Raw genomic sequence first — 23,125 nt, 5'->3', positions numbered from 1 at the left:
AACCTGATCAACAAAATGAATGAAAACTGGGCACATTGACGAGAACAGTGGCTGCTTCTATATGATTAAAAAAGATCATTACCAAAATGGAACCATCTGTAACAAAGTCTCTGCAACCCAAACAGTCTTCAGTCAGCTTCGTCATTTCTCCTTGTTTTACTTCTGCTGTCCGTGTAGCTTCACGATCTCCGTGCCTGTCGTTTCTCCCTCTGACATTTAGCAATTCATTACACTGAAGACATTTGACTTAAAAAAAAGTGGAGCGCAGACAAAAAAAAGAGCTATGGCAACAAGAAAATATGGCAACTTTTTTAAAAAGCTAATTATTTTTTCAGTGCATGACGCTCCATATAAAGACATCTCATCAGCATTCAGTCTATACATAAAAGTCATCATCGTGCAAATAACGAGTGCAACTCACAGTGCTATTGGTTCTACACAAGTCAGGCTCTTCTTAACGTATGGGGCTAACAAGCATGTAGCCATCGCTTCAGGTCTTGGTATCTAGTTTCCTCTCCACAGACTTCAGCAGCAGCTCAGCGTACTGCTCCAGCAGAGCCAGGGCCTTGTCACCCTCACCTTTGACCCCTTGGTCCCCAATAGGTCCTTTGCACTGTGAGGTGGGGTGAGGCAGGGAGTCCAGTTCAGACTTAACGGTGAACAGGGCCTCCGACAGGGCGCTCCTCATCTCCTGTTTATCTTCACCAGGATTTTGGTCATCTTGGAGTAACTGTTGTTAGGGAACACAGACAGTAAGGCACTAATCCGGGCATGCAGGCAGACAGGTTTTTAACTGGTTATCAGATTTTAGTGGAAAGTCTGGATGCAGGTTTATGAACAAATACAATATCAAAACAAATCATTGCTTTTATCTATCTTTGCAGTTTGAATTTATTTGTTTTTGGATAGTTAATCAGACAAAATAAGACCCTGAAACTTTGCGTGTAAAAGTTAAACCTCTCCCGGTTAAAATTTTCTGGGAATAGTTACGAGATGAAGAACAAAGTTGAAACATTCCTTTCAATATATAGAGCAAATTAAGTGTATTCATTTCCTTGTTAAACTTTTTCCAAACCAACTTCTCACTTGATTTCTTACTTTCGTTACATTCACTCAATGAATATTTTTCCTTTGAGCCTAAGGTTCCTGTGGTTTCAGTTTGTATGCTACCTAAGCCCCAGCTTTTAACAGCACTAGTCTAACAAATCTAACAGAACTGGAAGTCGGTCACAAACTGGTAACAAAAACTCTTAATGGGATGTGATACTTAAGGACTGACCACGGTGCCCAATATTTAGCTTCAGGCCTTCTCCCCATTCTAACTTTATTTCCAGTTATTTCACTCAAATCTTCGTTTAAAGTATCTATTCCCTTTTTTAACACTGTCACACACACTGCAGACACACGCCCACTGACCGCTGTGTACAGAACGATGGTTTTCCTCAGACTGCTGTGAAGATCGGCAACAGCCTGTCTGCAGATCTCCATGGTGACCGAGTGATCTGCAGCAAGAGATGGAGACAATGACTCTCGAGTGCAGAACACAACACGTGGCAAATCACACACGCTGTTAACAAGCGAAGTGGGCGCGCTTTAAACAGCAAGCGAAAGGTTGAAGAGCATTAAAGGAAGAAGCAGAAATGATAGAAAAGGAGCTGCTCCAAAAAGCCGGAGAGGAGTCACTGTGTGACCTGTGAGACTGAGAAAATGGATTTCAAAGCTTATGTCCAACAGCAGGACACCATAGTGGGAACAAATGTGAACTAGATATCACTTTAATGGCATTTATGGCTTCAGAACTGAACTGGAATTACAGGAAATGTGTTGCCTTTGAGAGGCAGTTATTGTCCAGGAAACAGCAGGGAGAGAAATTCAGCAGCAAGGCTGAAGTTACTGTAAGTAAGTTACTGTACACTTTAGCCTTTTAAATCTGTTAGATCTGTTATTTCCTGAGCTAGAAAGCAAAGTGAATAAAGTAGCGTGCAGTGGGGCTTTCTTAACTAAGGCTCTGCACTGTACAATGTGTTTTAGCTCAATGTTACATAATAGACTGTCACTTGTAAGGATTAATGTATGAAAATACTGCATTTCTCTTCAATCAAGAAAAAAACAAGACGGATGACACGAGGCCTGCGTGAAAAGGGTAAATCCCTTGAAGAGACATGACTATAGAATATGCAAATTCTACACAAATGGTCTGTGTGGAATGATACAAGTAGGAGACCACAGAGTGCAAAGAACACGTAGCCCAGCTAGCTCAGCATGACACTCTTAATCTCTGGGTCGTGGGTTTCTAAATGAGGAGCAATGTTAATGTGAAACATAAGACTGACAAAGCAGAAAGCAGAAAGTGAGCCAGAAAGAGACTGGCAAATTGTAAAGTACGTTTGAGCTCTGAGAAGCCAAACCTGTCTGTGGGCTCCAAGCCTCTTTTGGCACCAGAGGGCACTCTTTAGCCACATGACCATCCTCCTTGACCCTGAGAATAAATGTCAGAAATGTAAGTCAGTTACAGTAGTAATCCTAATCCTGGTGGATAAAATAACAGATTGGAATTAAAAACAAAGGACTGGGAATTTGTGCTGCAGGAATCATTTCATTAATGAGACCATTCTGCTCTGGAAAAGACATAGTTTATATATCTGTTAAAAGTTAAAGTTTATAATAATGGGACATTGTACCTGTCAAAAACAGAGTCCCTTTTCTGCCTCACAGGCAACAAACATGGCAGCACAGGATCAGAACCAAGAGACAGCTGCCTGCTTCGTGCTGCAAACAAGACCAAAACAACCACAACATGCAGAGAGCAAATTAGTCGTTTTGCTGCGTAGGGATGTGACACATCCACAAAGTAAATCTGCCTGCCTAACCTTGTATTTTTCCAGGGGAAGATGAGACATCACACCCAGCGTCTAATGTCGGAGAGGAAGCCCCTGCTGCACCTCCAGGCCAGCTCGAGCTCGGATTCAGCTCCAAGCACAGGCTGCGGCGAGGGCTGAGAGGCTGCTTCGGAAGCGGGATGCGAGAGGGCGGAGCATTCGGAGTAAAACGAGCTGGAGAAACTGTTGCTGTAAGATGAGGAGGAGTAGGGGAGGGGCTGTTTGATGGAGGGCTCGATAAGAAGGACGAGGCCGATGAGACTGAGCACGGAAAAATGGTGACAGGAGATGAGGAGAGCAGGGGAGGCTCAACCTCCAGCTCCTCAGATGACTTTCTTCTTTTGGGGAAGCGTGGGGAGCATGGAGGAGACCCTGACTGGAGATCGTCCCCGAGGGAGGAGGACCGGCTGCTTTTGGCCATGGAGCTGGCGGTGGGGTTCATGTAAGAGTGCTGGGACTTTATCTTGAGGCAATCCCATGGTAGGGGTGACTGTGGTGACTGTGGGGACCCAGAGGAAGGCGAAGAAAAGTGAAAGGAAGGTTTGGGGGCATCATGAGGCAGAGAAAGCTGCTGAGGTTTCGTGTATAACTCCTTCTGGGCACTAGAGGGCACAGGGGAGTGAGGTGCTATAGAAAAAGAAATGAGGAGATCAATATAATTTCATCCAAGTAAATAGCAGTATCTTATATTACCGTACATATGCCAAATTCTTTTTGATGGTTAGTACACTGATTAATTTGACATACATGAGGGAAAATGTAAACTAAGCAGGGTAAATTATGTTTAAATGCAGTGCTTTAGGTAGAGCAACTGCATCACAATATTCACCTAATGTAGTGAATGTACTTCAATACAAAGCCAGAGCAGCATATCACAGAAAGGGCAACAAATATAAAAGGAAAAGTGAAGGAAACGTACAGTCTGTGGCCAAGTCCTGTGCGGAGTGTGACTTCTGCAAACAAGCAGTTCTGTCCAGCAAGGCCGAAGCTTTAGGCTGAGGGTTGGACATCCTCCACAGGTGAGACCCTGTGGTCTTCTTCTTCAGGGGTCTCAGTTTAGGAGGAGAGTCTTTCTCGGGAGCCCTTCTGAGAAGGGAAAGAGTAACGTTAGAGGCTTAATTGCTTTGTATTCCATTTTTTCTTTCTCTTTTCTTTCCCTTTTTGTATGCATGTAAAAAGTCTGCCATATCACAAAGCCACACCCGAGGGAATCCCTCATACGGGAGCTGCACTTGATCAGCCTGAAATGCTTTGTTTTGTAGTCCCTTTACTTGATTACATCAACATGTCACCCTTTTGCCACCGCCCAGCTTGTGGCGTGTTTGGGACATTTTGATCAAAGAATTTATAGGTTATTATTTAATCCAAAGTATGAGAAAAATGTCTTCTTTTTCCAAACAATGAAGAGTGTCAACCTCTTTTAGTCGACTCTTTTAGAAAGTTATATTATCACCAAATAAATTAGCACAAAACTGACTCTTTAACTTTATGACACATTTTACTATTATGGGCTGAAACTTTTTTTTGGGGGGGTTGAAACTTTAGCAGAACCTCTCTGAAAATGAACCCTGTTCAGGCACTGGTCTGCGTTTTTTTCTTACCTCTCGATCCTGCCGTGAGACACAGGGATCTTGTCCTCTGCTTTGCCGCTTGCCCTGTCATCCATCAAGGGCCGTACTTTCGACACCGGAGGCTTTGCAGAGTTGCTGGTTTGTTCCTTTCCAGTCACTTTAGCAAACGGAAGCGCTGTCCTACACAGAAAAATAAATCACTACAGAGTTAGAGAAATTCATTTGCAAACGAAACCGTTTGTACATTTATGGATATCTGCTCAATACTACCCTCAGGTTTATGAGGTAAATATGAAGCCTTTGTTAAACTGTATTGCTTAAATAAGATACTTCATGTTATTTCCTGAGCTTTGGAGGTGCTGGTCCTTTGCACAGAGCTGCTTGATGTACAGTCATGTGTAAAAGAAAGCACGTCCACTTTCAAACTCTGAGGTTTTGTGTTTTTGTTCAGAAAATAAAATAAAAAACTCATCTGGTCCGTGCCTTGTCTTGTCTTTAGTTAAATCCAACCTCAGATGAACAACAACAAATGAATTATTCCGCTGTTCCATTACCTACTTTATAAAAATGCGCAGAAGCAGCGTGAAAACCTCAGTTCATCCTGACTGCTTCAATTTCAATTAAGAGGAAAAGTAGCTGCCGAGTGCTGCTAATCAAATGCACTTGATTAACTGATCGTCAACAAGCGAGAACCACCTCTGTAAAAGCACAAGTTTGGGCAGTTTGCTGGTCTGGAGACTGTTTGTTAATATTTAGCATAAAAAGATGAAAGAGAACTCTATTTTCTCTGACAAAGAAAGCCAATAAGCACGTTTCCTCTGTATATGAAACAACACAAAGGGTTTCACATTTTGATATGCTTGTGAATGTTTATTGCAAAAATGAAACATTCCACTTCCATCGCTTGGCTAGATCGCTAGCTGAGCGGCATGTCAGTGTCTCCATGGGTTTATAATAATATCTGTGAGTTCATGCTAGTCAGAAGTGGTCAGCAGTACCTGTTATCATGTCCTCTGGCCAGAAAGCGTGAAGACATACTAAGCCTGGGAACTCCACTCTGCTCAGCTGCGGATGGACAACAGCACAGCAACAAAGAGGAAAATGGAGACAGAAGCAGAAAGTGGAAGTGAAACCAAGAAGTGAATCAATAATGTGCCTGTCTGTCTTCTATGTGAGGGAAAATAACAAGATAATCTGGGATATAAAAGTCTTATGTGAGCTTTAACATTGTCACGCTACATCCAGACACCAAGAGTACAAGCATTAGAGTGGAATCTGTGCTCTCATCAAGAATAAATGTATTCCACCAAATCTCTAACTATCTACTTAAAGGTACGAGCGAGCGTTTGTGGAGCCGTACCTGTGCTACAGCTCTCTGCCAGCGCCTCAAAGTTCTGCTTGAGGAAGTCTTCCGGACTGTAGTCAGCAGGGGCGTTCACTGTCCTCAGAGCCTCATCCATGCTCGTCACCACTGTCGTCTTCCACTCCTCCTCCTTCTCTTCATTCTCCTCATCAGAGCTGCGCTGACTCAGAGATTCTACATCTGCACAGCCTGAAAGTGAAAGGAGGATCAGGTGAGGCTGAGGCAAAAGTATGACTTTTGTACATCTACAACATACAAAAGGTTGGTAAAGATAAACCATAACCAGCCAAATCACCAGCTTGGACACTGGGGCTGCCGTGGTAGTAATAAGGGATTATTTTGATCACCTAAAAAAAAAAAATCCTTTCTGTGTGCTCAAATCCCTCTCAGCGTGTTTCAGCTCTACTGTACGTTGAGGAGATATCAGAGCTTTCAAGAAAGTTGGAGCTTTTAATTTAGAATCCTGCACTCAACACAGGAAAAATGTGTAAACTCAAACAGAAACGTAGACAGAGAAAATAGAGCATGCAAATGTGACTTGGATCTTTCATTTGTAATTCTGTAATTCCTGTGAGCTGCAGCAAGAAAAGCCCACAATGAAAGCAATAAAGCGCCGCTCGTTTGCATAAGTTTCACTTCTGACTGGATTAAATCTGCTTATTTTCCAAATACATCACCAAATTGGGATGGGAGTAAAACGTAAAGGACAACACAATGCGATGATCTGAGAATCTCCTAAACCGACATTGTACTTTTCAATCATTTCAGTCTGAGCTGCACACTATCCTAACCGACCGTCTCTTTTTTGTAGCTATGCGTTGTCAGAGTGCGACCTTACCAGCCGGAACGCGATCCGGGCTGGACTCCCTGCTGTCAAAGTCCAGCGAGCAAGCGCTGTCCGGGCTGCGGCTGTCTTGGCTCTCAAGGCGGATCGCGCGGCCCTGTGCGTTGCAGCGCTGCTCCTTTACCCTGTAATCACTGGCGTATGAAAGGGACAACATGAAAGCAATGAGGAACATTCAGCGCAGGTTAGAAAAGCAGCACTGTTATCGCCTCAGTGAAACCCTGTGTGGTAGTCGAGGTATTACCCATCCAGTGGACTTGAGTCGTCTTCATTTTCCTCAGGGAAGAACACAGCTCCATCGGTTCCCTTGACACACTTGGAGGTAGGTGAGGAGAGCCACGCCCGGTGCCTCCTGGGCCTCTCCTCTAACTGCTGGGGCAGGAAATAAGTACAGATGACTCAACGATGAAATTTCAAACACATGGATCCACATGCGTCGCTTCCTCATCAGACATTCCACTCTACTTACCTCATTGAGGCTGGATGTGCTCTGTCTCTCTCGGTCACAAGGGGGACAGTTGGGATTTTTCTTGTGACCAAAGGTCTCAAGTTGCCTCAGATCCAGCATGGATTTAACCATGAGCTCCAGCGAGCCCATACGATGAGACCAACGCCTCCGCGGGCGCTTAGTGGGGTCAGGAATGACCTGGCTGATGACTTCATGCTGGAGAGGAAACGCAAAGAACATATTCACGGTTCTCCACCTCATCTATTTGCTATGAAAAGATTTTCCAAAGCACCACTGACAATCTACACCTGTATCTAAATTCATCTGCGAAAGCAGTGCAAAAGTCAGTGAGATGGTTTTAGTTAAGTGAGGACAATGTCTCTTGCAGTTTATTCCCATTGTAACAGTAACTTGTAACAGTCCTACCTTTCTCAGCTCGAAGTCCTGCCCATCGTCTGAGCCTCCTGTTGGAAGAAGGTGCACAATAAACTAAATTTTATTAACCATTACAAGAAGGGATTTCTTTCTACGTGACTTGTCAGATTTATCTGCAGTGACAGTGAAGTCAAATGTCGGGGACAGCGCAGCAGAGCAAATGCTCTCACTGACTGCAAGAAAACTTCCCTCTACTGCCTACGTGGTTCCCCTTGCTGTGCCACTTTTATCTGTATTCTCATGCTGTTAATAATCAGGCAGTACCTGTGTCCTCCTCTCCGTGGCTGCTGTCAGAAGAAGCGGTGCTTGTGTTGTCATCGGGGTCCTTGGCGTCGTCGTTCTCCACTCTGTCCTCCTCCTCTTCCTCCTCCTCCTCGTGCTCGTGCTCACTGTCAGAGGACAGACCACTCAGAATAGGAGCGCTATGCACCTCCCGCCTAGAGCAACACAATGAGAGAGTCAAAGTGAGGAGTGTCCTGTGTGCATTAGCACATAAACACATGTGACATGAGTACTCCAGCTGGGCTCTTGATCGTCAGCTGTAGGTTCCATTGTGAATGTTGAGAATAAGCAGTTGTGTGTCGTCACCTGAGTCTGGAGGTCTTGCCGGGTGGTACGTTTGGGTTCTGTTGGAGCTGGTACAGTCTCTCTCTCATGCTGATCGTCAGTTCTGGAGCAAGTCGCCAAACAAAGACACAGCTGAAAGATAAAAGCATGCAAGCGTTAAATATTTAAGATTTCATTACATCGTCACAAAGGAGGAAACTGCCTGCAAATACATTTCCAGAGTAATTTCCTCTGAAGACGAAGCTGAAGATCATTTCCACACGGGTGGAACACCAGTCTAGATGGTGTTTGGGTCTGATTACACAAATAAAACTAATACTTTCAGTTTTTGTTAAAAAACACTGGGAATTGTATTGATGTTTAACGCTGGATGTTTCTCGTGCTTTTACTCGAGGGCCTCTCATTACCATGTGCTCCCATTTCAAATAATTAACTCTGATGCTGCGTTCCGTTGCCTCAGAAGTGAGTTGGAAATGGGAATGACGTTATTCTGACGTTCCCAGTTTGAAAACTGACTTCTGGGGGGTGTTGCAGGGTTTTTTTCCCTACTGGGGCCTCGGAATAATACAACTCTCAAAATATATAGAAATGCCAGCAGAATGTATTGAGAATGTATTGAATTTGGATTTCTCAACACCACTTTTAGGTAGTCTGAGCTGTATGGGGCCACATTCTTTCAGCAGTCAAAACACTTCAGCAACTTTAAAAGTGCTATCTACTCAACTCCCTTGCTCCCTATTGGTCAAAAATGGCAACATTAATGGCAGTCTTAAGGCAAATGAAGTGTTTTTCATAAATAAGATCAACCAAGACCCATGTTAACGCCAGATATGAGTGGGTCCTGAGTCTAAATGAATCACGTACAGCCTAAACGTAAAAGCTTCTCACCTGTCTCCTGATACAGAGATCAAATACTTGCAGTCATTGGTAAACTTGATCCCAGTGGCGATTTCTGTAAAACAAAACAAAAAAGGCTTGTGAGTTACTGTACATCATGTTGCCAGGGCAACAAGTAGAATTGATCCATAGCTCATTTTAATTACATGTAAGGTGTGTGTGTGTGTGCTTGTGATGTTACCAGAATGTCCAAACATAGTGGCGACACACTCCCCGGTGTAGAAGTCAAAGATGCTGATGTTTTTATCGGAGCAGCTGGTAGCCACATATTGACCCGAGGGATCGACCTGAACCTGTCGGATATAAACACAAGAGTTCTTCAGTTCTTGAAGTGCATGTTTAGGAAGATAAAGGTCTCTTGTGCATGGCGTGTGGAGAGGAATGTTACCCTGAGCAAGCTGCCATCTTCACTCAGTGATCCTTTGTAGAGCTTTTTCTGTTTTCCACTGCTGATGTTGAAAATCCTGCATTCAGAAGGAAAACAAAGTGTCAACCATATGAGCCTCTGCAAAAACACGCACACATGCATGCACACACACTCACCTGATGCAGCGGTCCTGACAGGCAACAGCTGCGTACTTGGAGGTGGCGTCTACACCCATGTCATAAAGTGTTGTTTTCCTCACCGTGTGGTGAGAACGCCTGAACTCAGTTCCCCTTTCAGTCTGCAGAAACAAAGAAGTGCTAACTGAAACACAATATAAAATAATAGATATGCAGCTTTCAATTATAAGATTTCATGCATCAGGAGTTTAAAAAAGCATCTGGTCCTTTATGAGTCTTACAATTTGGCAAATATAACCAGAGATGAACAACAGCACATGACAATCTGTGTCATTAATTGAACAAAAATTACGTGAAAATGCAGAAGAAGTGTGAAAAACTAAGTACGCCTTCCCTGCTTCCTCCACCAAGATCAGACGGTGCAATGCTTGGAGAACCTGTAAACCCAAGAGCTACATCTCATTCTCTACAGGCCTCAGCTAGCTACTTTAATGTTAAAGGGGAACACGCCAAACTGTTCTCAGTAAGTAGATAAACGTATTTCATGCCAGAAATAAGGTCTAGGTTTAAAAATACCGGAGTTCCCCTTTAAGGTTAATGACAGTTCAATTAGAAAAAGACTGAACAAGTGTGACTTGTCTGGAAGGGCTGCCAGGAGAAAAACCCTCTCCTCTCTAAAAAGAACATGGCTGCACAGCTGAGGTTTCCACAGTTACACCTGAACAAACCACAAGACTTCTGGAACAATGTCCTTTGGACAGACGAGATCAAAGTGGAGCTGTTTGGTCATAATACACAGCGTCATGTTAGGAGAAAACCAAACACAGCATATCAGCACAAACACCTCACACCAGCTGTCAAACACAGAAGTGGAGAGCTGACGATTTGGGCACCGTGCAATCCTTGAGTCCATCATGAACTCCTCTGAACACCAAAGTATTCTAGAATCAAATCTGAGGCCATCTGTCTGACAGCTAAAGCTTGGCTGAAGTTGGTTCATGAAACAAGAAAATGTTCCCAGACAGAGCAGTGAATCTACAACAGAATGACTGAAAAAGAAAAGAATAAAAGTGTTGCAATGGTCCAGTCAGCCTGATTGAAATGCTGTGGGGAGACGTGAAGAGAGCTGTGCCAAAAGAAATATCTGAAAAACCTCTAGGATGTTAGGCAACGTTGTAAAGAAGAGTGGGCCAAAATTTGCCTTTATCTGAGGTTGTATTTACCTCTTTTTGAGACCTGGTAAGTACCAGATAATCATTCCTTATGACGTCCCACTATGTGAAACTTTAGAATTGAAAGTTCTTTCTTGTTTTATATCCAAATGTCTAACACAGAACATAACTAACATTTTAGATCACTTACATACATGAAGACACAAAGGAAAGTGTGTTTGCAAGAGCAAACCTGATCTATACAACCAGATAATTGAGAGTTGAATTATTGCTGTTGAAGTCTGGCAGAATGAATGTGAGCTACAGGAAATCAAATGGTTTATGTAGTTCAAACCATGGAAATTCCATGTTTAACTAACATCATCAGTCATCATCATCATCATCATCATCTTCTTAAAGACACAGCCATAATGATTAACCATTATATTTAATTTAGGATCTTTGAAAACACAGAGCATGTTAAAAAAGCAGCACAGAAGATGCTCATTTAAGCTCTGCCCGAGCTCCAACATATAGCAGCAACTTTCTAAACGTCTGGATGCTGAGGAGAAGTTTTCCTAACAAGACTAACAAGCCATTGTTTATTGTGTTTTGGGAAATGTTCTGAGTTCCAGCAGTGGCCTGAATTATGTCTTATTTTTAACAAGAAGAATGTTGCAACTTTGGGGACTTTGAACACAAATCAGCTCTTGTAAGCAGAAGCAATAACAGAGGAACTCAAGCACGATGCTTTCGTTTTCTTTTTCTTCTTCTTCTTCTTTAAACAGGTAGTTAAAATGATAGAAGTGGGACTTCTGTGCAGCCAAGTCCCATTTTAGAGGAAATGATGAAGAATTTTAGTCCCAAGTACTGAAGTGGCCCTAAAAGAAAATCATTTGTTCACCACTTTTGTGATGTGCGGTTTCACATACTTGCGCCCAGTGAGACTGTTTTGTTTATCAAATACTCGGAAATAGCAAGAAAAATGCATATTCTCACTGTGCTCCGGTTACAGCTTCATATTCGGTAGTCAACACACACAGTTAATTCTGATTCCAGAGCAGGAGATTCTCAGTTACTGAGATTTGTCGTATATTTGTGCGAGTTAACTGCATCTCATTCGACACATTTGACAAAAGATAAATTTACCTTGTGGGCTGTGTGGAAATAGATGCTTTTGTCAGCCCCACAGCTGATCATCCTCACCTTGTTGTCATTGGCTAAAAAAACAACAACAACAAAAAGAATCCACTTAATCATCGGCTATTTAGGCAGACATGATAAACCCCAACTAATTAGGCAAACAAATACCCTGCTGCTTCTCATCTACATGCCATTGCTGGTGTTCAATAATAATTTACAATCCATTTAACATTCGCGAGATAAACTAGTGAAGCATCGCAAATCACAGATTAAATTAGAAATCAGTAACAGGAGCTGATGGGAACATTTTAGCTGAAAGTGGGAAAAAGACTAATAGAAAAGACTATGTTCAATAATGCAAAGAAAACTCCGCCTGACTACACGTGGAGTGACAGTCAGTTCTGTGATCAAGCTAAAGAGGGACTTCATGTGAGACCGAGTGGAGGTGAGAGCCAGGATTAAGAAAAGATTAGCTGTCAGACGACTCAAGTGCCTCACCAGCAAAGCGGACGGCTGTTATGGATGAAGAGTGCTCGTCGAGCGTCTGCACCAGACCGTAGTCGTCGCCAGCGTTCAGGACGTGGATCAGACGGTCCCTGCTCGCTGTGGCCAGCAGCTTCAGACCTATCACATGCACAGCCAATGCGGAGATAGTCTTAAAGCAAGCTGTAATTAACGAGACTAACACATGCACACACACACACACACACACAAACCTGTGTCTGGTTTACTGTATTCGAGACAGAGGATCTCAGTATCGTGGGCCTCCACTTTCAGAATCTCCTCCATGCTGCTGAGGTCATGAACCCTGCAAAATATGAATTCATATTTCAGAAATGAGGTCACTCGAGCCCATCAGTCTCTCTATTTGTGACTTCTTGCATTACCTCAGCATCCCATTGCGGTCTCCAGATGCCAGGTGTTTGCCATCTGGACTAACACAGATGGTTCTGATGCCTGTCCTGATTTCTGCTGTCTGCGCATCCCCCGACTTGTCTGCATTCCCATGTGTAGTACATTCGGAATCCAGCAAAGCCGCTGTGTTCCCATCTACGTAGATAATATTCAAGAGATCCTGCAAAGCAAATGAATGATGGTGAAATAGTCCATCACAGAGAGAACAGTTCTTGAAATGTTAACCCTTCTGTTCGAAGAAAAGAGCAAACTCACGCTGCTGAGGATGTTCCGAGAATGAACGTGAGACTGCGTCCAGTCATCTGTGTGCCACAGTCTTATGGTGTTATCAGCTGAACAAGTGAGGAATGTACCCGATGAGGGACCCGCAACCATTTCCCCAGGAACATCTGGAAACATCTGAGGAAGGTTGACCAGTTCAGGGAACGTTTCATTAGGCTATTAATCTTTACAGTGTAAGGACTGACAATGACACATACACCCACAGGCAGCTGCACATTTTAGTTTCTATGATCTTAGGCACAAGATAACTCCTCATTGAACCAACAATTAGCAGCCAAGGGCTCCTCAAAGCGTCCGCTTTTCACTTGTGTATCATCAATGCATTTTGAAAACAAGTCATAAAGTTTGAAAAGAACATTGTGGCTGCAAAAAAAAAGGGAAAAAAAGCAGTTTGCAGGTCAAATTTTGCAACAATTGGTAAATGAAACGAACCACCTCTCAAACCGTGAAACAAAGTGCTGCCAGTAGCAGGGGGAACATTTCCCTGGTGTCAGAAATAATCTATAAATCAAATACAAACTTGTTCTGACTGAAAACATCTCACCAGAAGTGCAAAAGCTGAAGATGAAAAGAGGATGGTCTCAACAACAACGGTCCAAAACAAAAGTTAAAATAGAGGTGACTTATAGATGAGCTCAAGAGAGAGTTTTTTTCACTGAAAATCTGTGGACTGACCTAAGATGAGCGGTGCAGGAAAAGCAGCCAAAATATCTCACAGAGCTGGAAATCCAGTTCCTGAAAAGCTCAGATTTTTTCTACAATGTTTTGTCTGAAGCTTGATTTAACACACGCACGACTGTAAATGAATTAGTTTCGGGCTCTCCAGTCAACTTAATTTCAAATAATCTCGAATTTGATGGCGGCAACATACAAACAAAAAAATCCTTCTTGTTTATCATGGTGTTACACCAGCCTTCCTTGTCATTAAATTTTCAATAATTTGGGAACCGAGGATCCTAATTGTTGACGTTTTTCAGAAGAATCTGCTAAATACAAGATTTAATCTTCTCAACAGTACACAGTTGTTGTTGTCTGATTTTCCTTTTCATAATGCATCATACATTCAAATAGGAGACAGATCTGGGCTGCAGGCTGGCCAGTCAAGCACACACATTCTGTGTCTGTGAGGCGATGGCAAATTGCGCAGAATGAGGTCTGGCATTGTCCTGCTAAAATAACCAATTATCTCCAGGGAAAACCTTCATGGATACTGATGCATCCCTGTGCTATTACAGATGATGTCTTTTGGACTTTTAACAAGTCTTAACAAGTATTATTAGACCAGTATTATCAGATCATCTCTAACTTTATTTGCTTTGGGAATAATCTTTTACTTGCATAACTGTACATGGTAACAATATTTGTTCACCACTGCATAAATGCCTAGGCTCCATTACCCTGAACACTAACCCACAGCTTCAAAATGTAAATTCTACGATGCAGAGCTCTAACTAAACGAATGACGCGATTCTGATATGTAGCACTCACCGCCTTCTTTTTCTCATTCATAGAAATGAAAACTCTGGAGTAAATTCTGATGCACATAAGTAAGAGAATGCGTGCCAGGTCTTAACGAGGTGTTACACAATCACTTCTCTTCCTGTAAGTCCTTACCTCCAAGTCCCAGACACATGCAGCGTGGAAGAGGGCAGAGTGCACCTTCCCCACCCTGTGCACATCTCTCACATCCCACACATACAGACTGTGGTCACTGTACACACAGCTGAGCCAACAGCTCACAGGGTCATAGGTAAGAGCAATCGCGTCTGGGTAACGGGTATCCGCCTTGGTGTTAAATAGATGGCTGTAGAGAGAAAGGTTGAAATGAATTTGTAAAGGCCGTGGAACATAAAAGAACAGAAATGCATTTCATCTCCAGCTTTCTTAAGAAAAAGCACTGAGGAGCGATTTAGACAGAAAGCACTTGAGACAAGTGGCTCTATAAATAGTCATAGATTTGATCGTGCTGTGGATTGCTGCCAACTGAAGGCTGTGTTGCTCCTGAGCTCTTCCTCACCTGGCCTCTGTGAAGGCAGAGATGTCGGAGCCCACGGGGTGCGGCCGCGGAAGCGTGCAAACAAAGTGCAAGTCAGCGGGGCTGAAGGCTCGCATCGTTCCATCAGCACAACCGCAGAAGATCATATCTTCAGACAGAGACAGGGACTGGGCCACGCCCGTCTACAAGGCAGGGCGTAACACAACAAGAACATTGTTTCGATGAAAAATCCCTGTAAATGATATTCTTAACACTTGTACTTACAAATGCAAATACAACAGAATAGTTTTGGAATACTTCCAGATACGTCCTGTACTTGTACTTCCTGCTAAGTCTTTTTAATCCTCTGGCAGAAGGCAGGAGCGGGACCAGCCCACTTTCATGTTCACCTCGTGATTAAGCATCAAAGATGGATACTCATCTCTTGAATTTAGGAAAGGCTTGAATCTGACCATTTAGCTTAAATAGACAGCATTTATTTGAATGGAATAACACACCACTGACATCCCCTCTATTTGGTTGTATAGAACTTCCCAGGATTAACAGTGATGTCACTTAAAAAGTCCAAGACATCTCTGTCACTCACCCGTAGATCCACCCACTTGTCCAATGTCCTCCTGCTGTTAAACTCACACAACAGCCCAGAGGAGGTTATGCAGAAGGTGGAGTCAGATTTAGAGCCCCGCCCACAAGCCACATCACAGAAGAAGTTGTTCCTCAGCTCTCCCAGCAGCCCGGAGCGGCCCAGCAGAGGCACAGGTGCCCTGGCCTGCATACCACAGAGGGTTAGCTGGTAAATCTCTAAAGACTGAAGTGGTTATCGCTATTAAGTGTGCAGCTGATATGTTCTATTTGCTACATTATTTGTAAATATGAAACAATAGGAACATTGTTTTAATGCTTCTGAGCAGTAATGAAGCAAAGGGGAAATGTACAACTTACATAACTGGCTCAAAACTCTGTAAAAGCCACAAACTGCAGCCTGCTTTCATACCTTGTTGGCCTTACAGTGGTCCAGATACCAGAACTTGATGTGCCGGTTTCCAACGGTTACAAAGTAGGAGCTGTCCTCAGAGAATGACACACCTGTCACTTTGCTGGACACCTTGTTTGCAGCCACGATTACATCTTTCTGCAAGAGAACAACACAGACACGGGTTTTGCAAAGATTCACAGTGCTGTTTCAGAGCTCAATGTCGTTACTATCCAATTTTACCACGAAAACATTCCATTTCTGTTCAGAATTGTCAAATACTGACTTGAGTCACAGGTATAACTTAACTATGACTTTCTAGGTAAGTGTAAGATGAAAAGATTGTTATCACTCTTGGGTTTGTATGCTGAAGATAACAGCTAGCTTAGCATTTTAGCTAATTTCTTTATTTCTTTCATACTTTTAGGTATCCTATTAATCTATTTAATGAAACAGAATATTTACAGACCTTCAGTCTTATGTCATCTAAACCCAATATGCTTTGTGGCAATTTATGTGCTAATGTTTTCAGTGCCAATGATTCCTTTGGGTAATGTAGGCAATTAGCTGACGCGCCATTGTAGTCAAAATGTCAGATTTGTCTCGACACGTCTTTTTCATGTGAGAGCGTACAAGAGCTAATAATCTATTAAAGTGGGCCATGAACTACTGTCTGATTCCAAATATGTCTGTAAATAATTTAATGTCAATTAAAATTCTGTATAATAAAGAAATAAGTCATCCAAATGTATGATTTATTCTTCATTCTTTATGCACATTACTTGATTAAAGTTTGAATAGACATATGTTTTCCTCTTATTATCATTGCTAATAATATGTTAGCTGGATATCTTTAATACTTTATTTAGATTTTAAAAGTTTGCAAATCATCTCTTGCCTCCTGCATTGACATGTTTTTGAAGTTTTGACACTTCTGAGTGACAGAAATGTCAAACTGACCAGAGTCTCGTAGACCAAGCGCATATCTGTCCTTATATTTCTGAATCTAGAAAGACTAAATAGCCTTTTTAAAACCCCTGAATATGTTCAATAATATAGGTTATCGGGATAACAGCATGTTAAGCCTACTGCAGAACTCTAAAATGAAACAAACCTTCCATGCCCAGACGTTCACCATCATGTCATGCTGGTTTCCCACGCTGACTATGTATTTGCCGTTGGGAGAAAAAGCCACACAGGACACGCCATATTTGTGCCTCTGGAGCTCTGCCACCTGCCTTCTCTCCGCAACATCCCACAGCCTCACTGCAGGTAGGTGACCGCTCTGATGAAAAGGAAACAGGGATGAAGGATTAGACGGTGTGAATTGAGAGAAAATTGCTCACTCTTTTTCATGCTTATATGCATCACTGCATATGTATCCCCCACAATGTGTATGTTCTATTTATCTTTTTTTTTTTAGTCTGGTCTGGAAATCTACTGGAACTGTCAACACATAGGACAGCGATCACCCATCCCTCCGGTCTATCCAGCTCTCTAAGAGATTATCCTCCCTATCCTCTGACTGAAAACAGTTATCTGTCGCTTGACCTGCACACATTATTCCCTCCACGGGATCAAAAGGTCAGCAGGCTATTTGTGCAGTATCTTCTGTGGCAAAATAACTTCTGCTGCAGGCAGCGAGTACGAGGACGGGCTGTCTGAAGGACGTTGAATATGGATGGCACTGAACTAAAGTCAGAGCTGCATACAAAAGACGACAGAAAGAAATAAAAAGAGCAATAAAAAACAGATAGCAAGTCTGTTGTCAGCCCGTCTTTGTATGCGAATCAGCCGGCGTTCGATGAATGAGTGAGTGTGAGGGAGACATCAGATAATCCACTCAGAAATATCTTCAACACTTTAAAGGCTTAAATAAAATCCACTATCAGAGCTGTGATGCTCTCAGCTTTGATAACAGAGAACAGCAGGTACACATAGAACTTTGATGCTCACTAAAAAAAAACAACCTTAATGAATATCTGAAGATTTCCCAACATAACAGAAAGCAAGTTCCATAACTCCAAGTATCTCTAGTGGGAAGCTACAAACTTTGGAATTCAGTTGGCGTGTTTGATCTTTTGAACTTTGCTCTCCGCAGTCATGACAACCGCTGCGTGCCCACTTACACAGAGAAGTCTTTAATCGGCTTTCATCGGCTGGGGCGGATTAAGGTGGCATGTTGTGTTGAGGCCCGTGTTGTAACTACAACTGAGTAAAGACGAGTCACTGGCAAGACACATCAAACTGTGACACGACAAAACTTGGACGTCCTAAAGGGGCGAGGCTAAAACAGGCTGAAAACTGCAGGATCACCACTGACACGGCATTCTGCAAAAAGCCAAGATGCTTCTATCTCCTAATACCTTGCACAACCGCAGCCTGTTCAAATCTAATTCACAAAATACTCTGGTAAACATTTAAATCCTTCTCATTAGAAATACCAATCCTGCTGAGACAACGACCTTCAAGGGCAAGAGCAAAATCCTTGGAGAAGCAACAAAGAATGGAAAAACTGACAGTGAGGTGGCTCACCTCTCCCGTCACCAAGTACTTCCCATCCGGCGAGAAGGACAGAGCGGTGATAGCTTTTCTGTTAAAGTGAGACAAAAAAAGAACAGCATCTCAGTATGAATCAAATTATGATTCATTTTTACAGTTTCATGTTGCTCTGTTTAAATGCAGAATGCGTTCGTGTGTGACTCACCTCGAAGTGTTGATAATGTGGTACTGTCTGCTCTTTTTGGGGTTCAGCAAGACCACCACACATCTAGAAATGGAAATGAAAAATGACAGAGACATAAACAACTGATTTGGAACACATCTGGGAATCTACACGTAAATAAATGACCCGCGCTAACAATTTCCCACTGTGTGTTTTGTGTCATGTTGCCAAGTCGTTGAAAGTGATTAACTTCATTAAATGAATGATGAAATGAATAATTCATCACATAATCTTATGTTTAAACTTTGATGGGACAAGGGGATAAGGAAGTGACTGATTAAGTATCATCAACACTAACATCATTAATGGGGATCATACAGGCAAATAACACATATTCATTAGGAATTTAGGAGCAATACACATGTTATGGGAAAATATGTGACATCATGGTGTCAAAATTTAGAATAATAGAAATTTCGGAAAGTAAGTGGTCTGGATAAGTGGTTTGTTGGAGTTGTTAACAACTGGCCAAGTTGCTGCTTTGTAGCAGAGAATTCCGAAGCAAAAAAGTTTGGAAACCACTGGTTTGACCCATAATGATATATCTTTGTCATAAAACTACCTGTCAAATAACTATAATACCAAGTGTATAGAAGAGTTTACTTTGTGTACTTTGACCAAATGTCAGTGGAGGTCAGTCAAAAGACATATATGAACGTATATATTGACAGAATAGTGCAACATATTTGGAAATAAATGCTGATTACACTTTCTTGTGGAAACTTTCATTTTTGGTTTGGGAAGGGCTGGTAGGCAGAGTTACTTTTGAACTAAGCTTCCAAAATGTATGCTATGCAGGATGTCCTAAGCTATGCTATAAGCAGCTGCTGGTGCCAGCTTCCAACTGACCCTTTAATCAGAACTGCTCATCTAACTCTTGGCAGAAGGGCAAATTAGGTATATTTTCCAAAACACACGACTATTCTTTTTTGTCTAAACCTAAAAGCAACATCCTGAAAATGACCAAAAAAAAGGCAAACTGTAAAGAAAACAAAATAATCTTTACCTCCATCATTTGCACACAGTTTCTTTTAGTGTTTCCTTTCCATATTCAAATCATCCAGATATCATAAAGGTTCCTGTTAAAAGAACTTCCTCTTTGCACTTTGTTCATGGGCATCACACAGATCTACAGTCCACCTGAATGGACTGTGGACTGCTTGTATAGCACTTTTCACTCAAAGCACTTTTACGCTGCCAGCAGCATTCACCCACTCATTCACCCATTCATCCACCCATTCGCACGGTACGTCCATACATTGTTACAGGCTACATTTGCTTTTTCTCTCCATCACACACAGACGGTCGTGTTGGCGTCAAAATGGTTCTCAGTGTCTTCCCAAAGACACTTCGCCATGTGGTTTGAGGAAGCTGAGCATCAAACCACGAGCTTCCAATTGGCAGACGACTGCTCCTCCACCTGAGCTACAGCCACCTGTTACTGAACCGTTAGTTCTTGAGTTCTGTGCCAGGACACTACATACCATCTAAAACAGCTTGTACAGATTTAAATGGGGACAGCGGGAGGTTTGCCAGACTGTGCACTATTTGGGAAGTATGAAGCTCGCTAAAAATGACAAACACAACCAGATGCACGCACACACCACCTATGTACAGTACGGGGCTCGTGCCAGCACTCCTTGTACAAGCATGAATCACTCCTCGAACACAACAGCTCAGACTTGTTTTCTTTTCAGCTATTTCCCCTCTTAGTAATAACACAGATTTGCCAGAAGATTTAAAACAAATACAAAAGCAGATAGATTGTGCTACAGAGTCATAGGACCCACTGTGCTTGTTATTAAACTATGCTTTATTCTGCAGGTCCTGAGCATCACAACTGTACAACCACTCTACACTAAGAAGGCTAGCACAGCTAGTGTCATTGTTTGCACAAAATTAATAATACTGCACAGCACTCTGTAGCTCATTACATCACAGTCAAAGAAAGCCTCCCTGAGGAGGGGATAAAGAGCTTTGGAGCTCCTGTGATGAAGAAACCCCACAGAGTTCTCCTCCTTAGTTCCTCTGAGATGGTGCACAGATAACACTCACACGCGGAAATTTGCACACATAGATATGATAAGGGAGCTGGGACTGTGTGAAGTGCTGATAAGTCAAAGGGTAGATGATGCGATAATGGTGTGTAAATAGTGTCATTCATCTTACCCTGCAGGATAGGCCACGAGTCCAGATCTGGGATCACAGGCCAGTCCGCTGTTTCCAGACGCGGTGATGCCCAGCACCTTCTCTAAAGTCACCTGTAGAGACACAACACGGGGATTTCACTTTGAAGATTGAGGAACTGTTGAGGGAGCAGACGGATAGAAACAGAATCCACCGTCCAACTGTCCTCGTCAACGAATTAAACACAAATGTTGACCGGGTGTTCAGACGTGTAACGAATGAACACGTTTGACGGCTCGAAGTTCTAATGAAACATACCCACAAAATCAAAAACACACCAAATTTTAGAAAACATTTCGGGGAACGAAAAGGACTAAATGAATAACAGTCCTCTGTTATATTTGTATTGTACTTTTGTACAAAAGTTGCTGTGTTTTGGAGGCATTTTGTTGTGCTCTGGGCTTCAGTCATTACTTCTCCACAAGTCACTTGATTGTTGCACACGAGCAGAGATAACACTCTTTGCTGGCATGCAAGTCAGATGCTTCCCGGATTTTTCATGACAGAAAACAAACATAAATCAATTGTAATGGTTTTCATTGATTTTTCAGGTGTAAAGGGTACTTGATGAATGATCATGTTTGGCCTGAAACAGAAGACGTGACAGCTGGCTTGGCAAGTCTCGTTGTCTGTCTGTCTTAGGAATTATGAAGCAGCTGCTGTCACTGTGATTTAGAACATAATGAATTCAGCGGAGTGAGCGTTGTCCTACTGACACACATGCAACACACGCAATAGATCCAGCAAACAATTAATGACTGAGTAAAGCAATATATGTAAGGCCATTCAAAAATATAATAAATTAAAGAACACCAAAGGTTGTAACAAATGATTTACTTAAAGTGTGAGTAGATGAGTTATAAATCATGAGAATTAACTCATTTTGGGTTGCCAGGTTGGGCAAAACATTTCAACATGGCACTTATTACTTATCGTAGTTATTATGGTAACCACTGAAAGTTCTTAGCCATCTCCACCATTTTCTTTAAATCTCTTTATATTTAGACCAAAGCCAACATTACAGATGCCAGTATCCAGCAGAATTGAGCTTTTTAATGTGGCTGTTTTTAATGAAGGGGGAGGAATAGTTCCTACCTTGCTGGTGAGGTTTTCTTTGATGCTCTTCTTGCTCTTGATCGATGGAGAACGCAGCAAATTCCTGATGCGACTTTTAATGGTGAATCCATCGCCTGGCATTTTGTCCTCAGCCTTGAGGCACTGACCCCAGGGGACCGCTGGTCGTCCACAGAGGCAGTGAAGCCAAAGAGAGAGCGGAACGTTGCACAAAGTCTGACCAAAGTGATCCTACTCCGAACCACTTCCAGAGACAAATTACGCAGCTTTACAAAGTCGGGCGGTGCTTCCGCTGCCGGGACATGTGGACACTAATCTCTTGAGTGGGTTTAGAGTTTTTTCCCCTGTGCGCTGTCCCCTGCTGTGCTGCCTCAGCCTCTCCACACTTCTGCACCCGGCGCCTCAGTGCTGCTGTTTTTGCGCAGACAAGGAAAGAAAAAGGTGGGCCCGTTTGACATCAACGTTTAAATCCCGAACGTGCCCCGGTCTCATGATTGCATCAATGATTGCATTTGCTGCGCAAACTGATTTAATAGGATTAAAGACACAGGGGCCAATCCTGGGTGGCGGATACCTGAAAGCCACATCTCTGTGTTTGGCTACTAATTTGGCGACTTAAAGCAATTTCGAGATAGTGCACGTTAGAGGTTGCTAACCTGTGGAATTTCCTCAATTTAGTGTGAACTCATTTTAAATTATGTTAAATTTTTGAAGTAACCACCGCTTTAACAGATCACAGCGTTCACCAAAACGCGCTTCACTCTTTGTGCAGCCTTAATGCGCAATAATTTACAGCCTTTTACAGTAAATAAAAAACTGGAAATCATTGCATGGGCTCAGTAACACTTCTGAAAGCTATTGTAATTGAACAGATAGTCTCTATATTTAGTTTAGGTTCAATTTAAAGTCTTCCCACCCTCACCTTGGACCCAACACATTGATTTTACAGGGTGCCCTTCTTTCTGTTGGGAACAGTAAACTTTAAACCCCCAGCTTGGTCCCAAAGAGCAAAGAGGAACCTACCTTACCTGTAAGAATGCAAAACAGAAGGGTGTGGAAAACAGGAGAAATTTGTAATAGCGCCTAAAACCTAAAACTGGGCCTCTGTTCTTTTAAGATAAACTGAAGCTAAGCCAAAAAAAAAAAAAAAAGTTTTGTCTCATTAATCAAA

The 23,125-nt window shown here is 42.5% G+C and overlaps 1 protein-coding gene across 1 annotated transcript; it reads right to left on the bottom strand.

The window, feature by feature from the left end:
• Positions 1-254: 254 nt before the first annotated feature.
• LOC140267452 (mitogen-activated protein kinase-binding protein 1-like) lies at positions 255-22,077 on the bottom strand. Its single transcript, XM_072362724.1, has 33 exons — positions 21,976-22,077; positions 20,863-20,954; positions 18,676-18,738; positions 18,504-18,561; positions 17,083-17,253; positions 15,990-16,127; positions 15,582-15,764; positions 15,017-15,177; positions 14,614-14,803; positions 12,973-13,116; positions 12,690-12,877; positions 12,519-12,610; positions 12,301-12,426; positions 11,809-11,879; positions 9,548-9,669; positions 9,393-9,468; positions 9,186-9,297; positions 8,996-9,059; positions 8,129-8,239; positions 7,805-7,977; positions 7,532-7,569; positions 7,127-7,321; positions 6,902-7,026; positions 6,652-6,791; positions 5,811-6,002; positions 5,449-5,515; positions 4,481-4,630; positions 3,799-3,965; positions 2,871-3,506; positions 2,682-2,769; positions 2,409-2,479; positions 1,417-1,502; positions 255-730 (listed from the first exon to the last, which is right to left on the bottom strand). The coding sequence occupies exons 1-33, from the start codon at positions 22,075-22,077 to the stop codon at positions 491-493; spliced, it is 4,632 nt and encodes a 1,543-aa protein (XP_072218825.1). The 3' UTR covers positions 255-490.
• Between the last annotated feature and the right edge of the window lie 1,048 nt (positions 22,078-23,125).

This window comes from Leuresthes tenuis, unplaced genomic scaffold, assembly GCF_036924035.1.
Source record: "Leuresthes tenuis unplaced genomic scaffold, fLeuTen1.0.hap1 SCAF_13, whole genome shotgun sequence".
NCBI lineage: Eukaryota > Metazoa > Chordata > Actinopteri > Atheriniformes > Atherinopsidae > Leuresthes > Leuresthes tenuis.
This window is presented reverse-complemented; position numbering and strand designations above follow the sequence as displayed.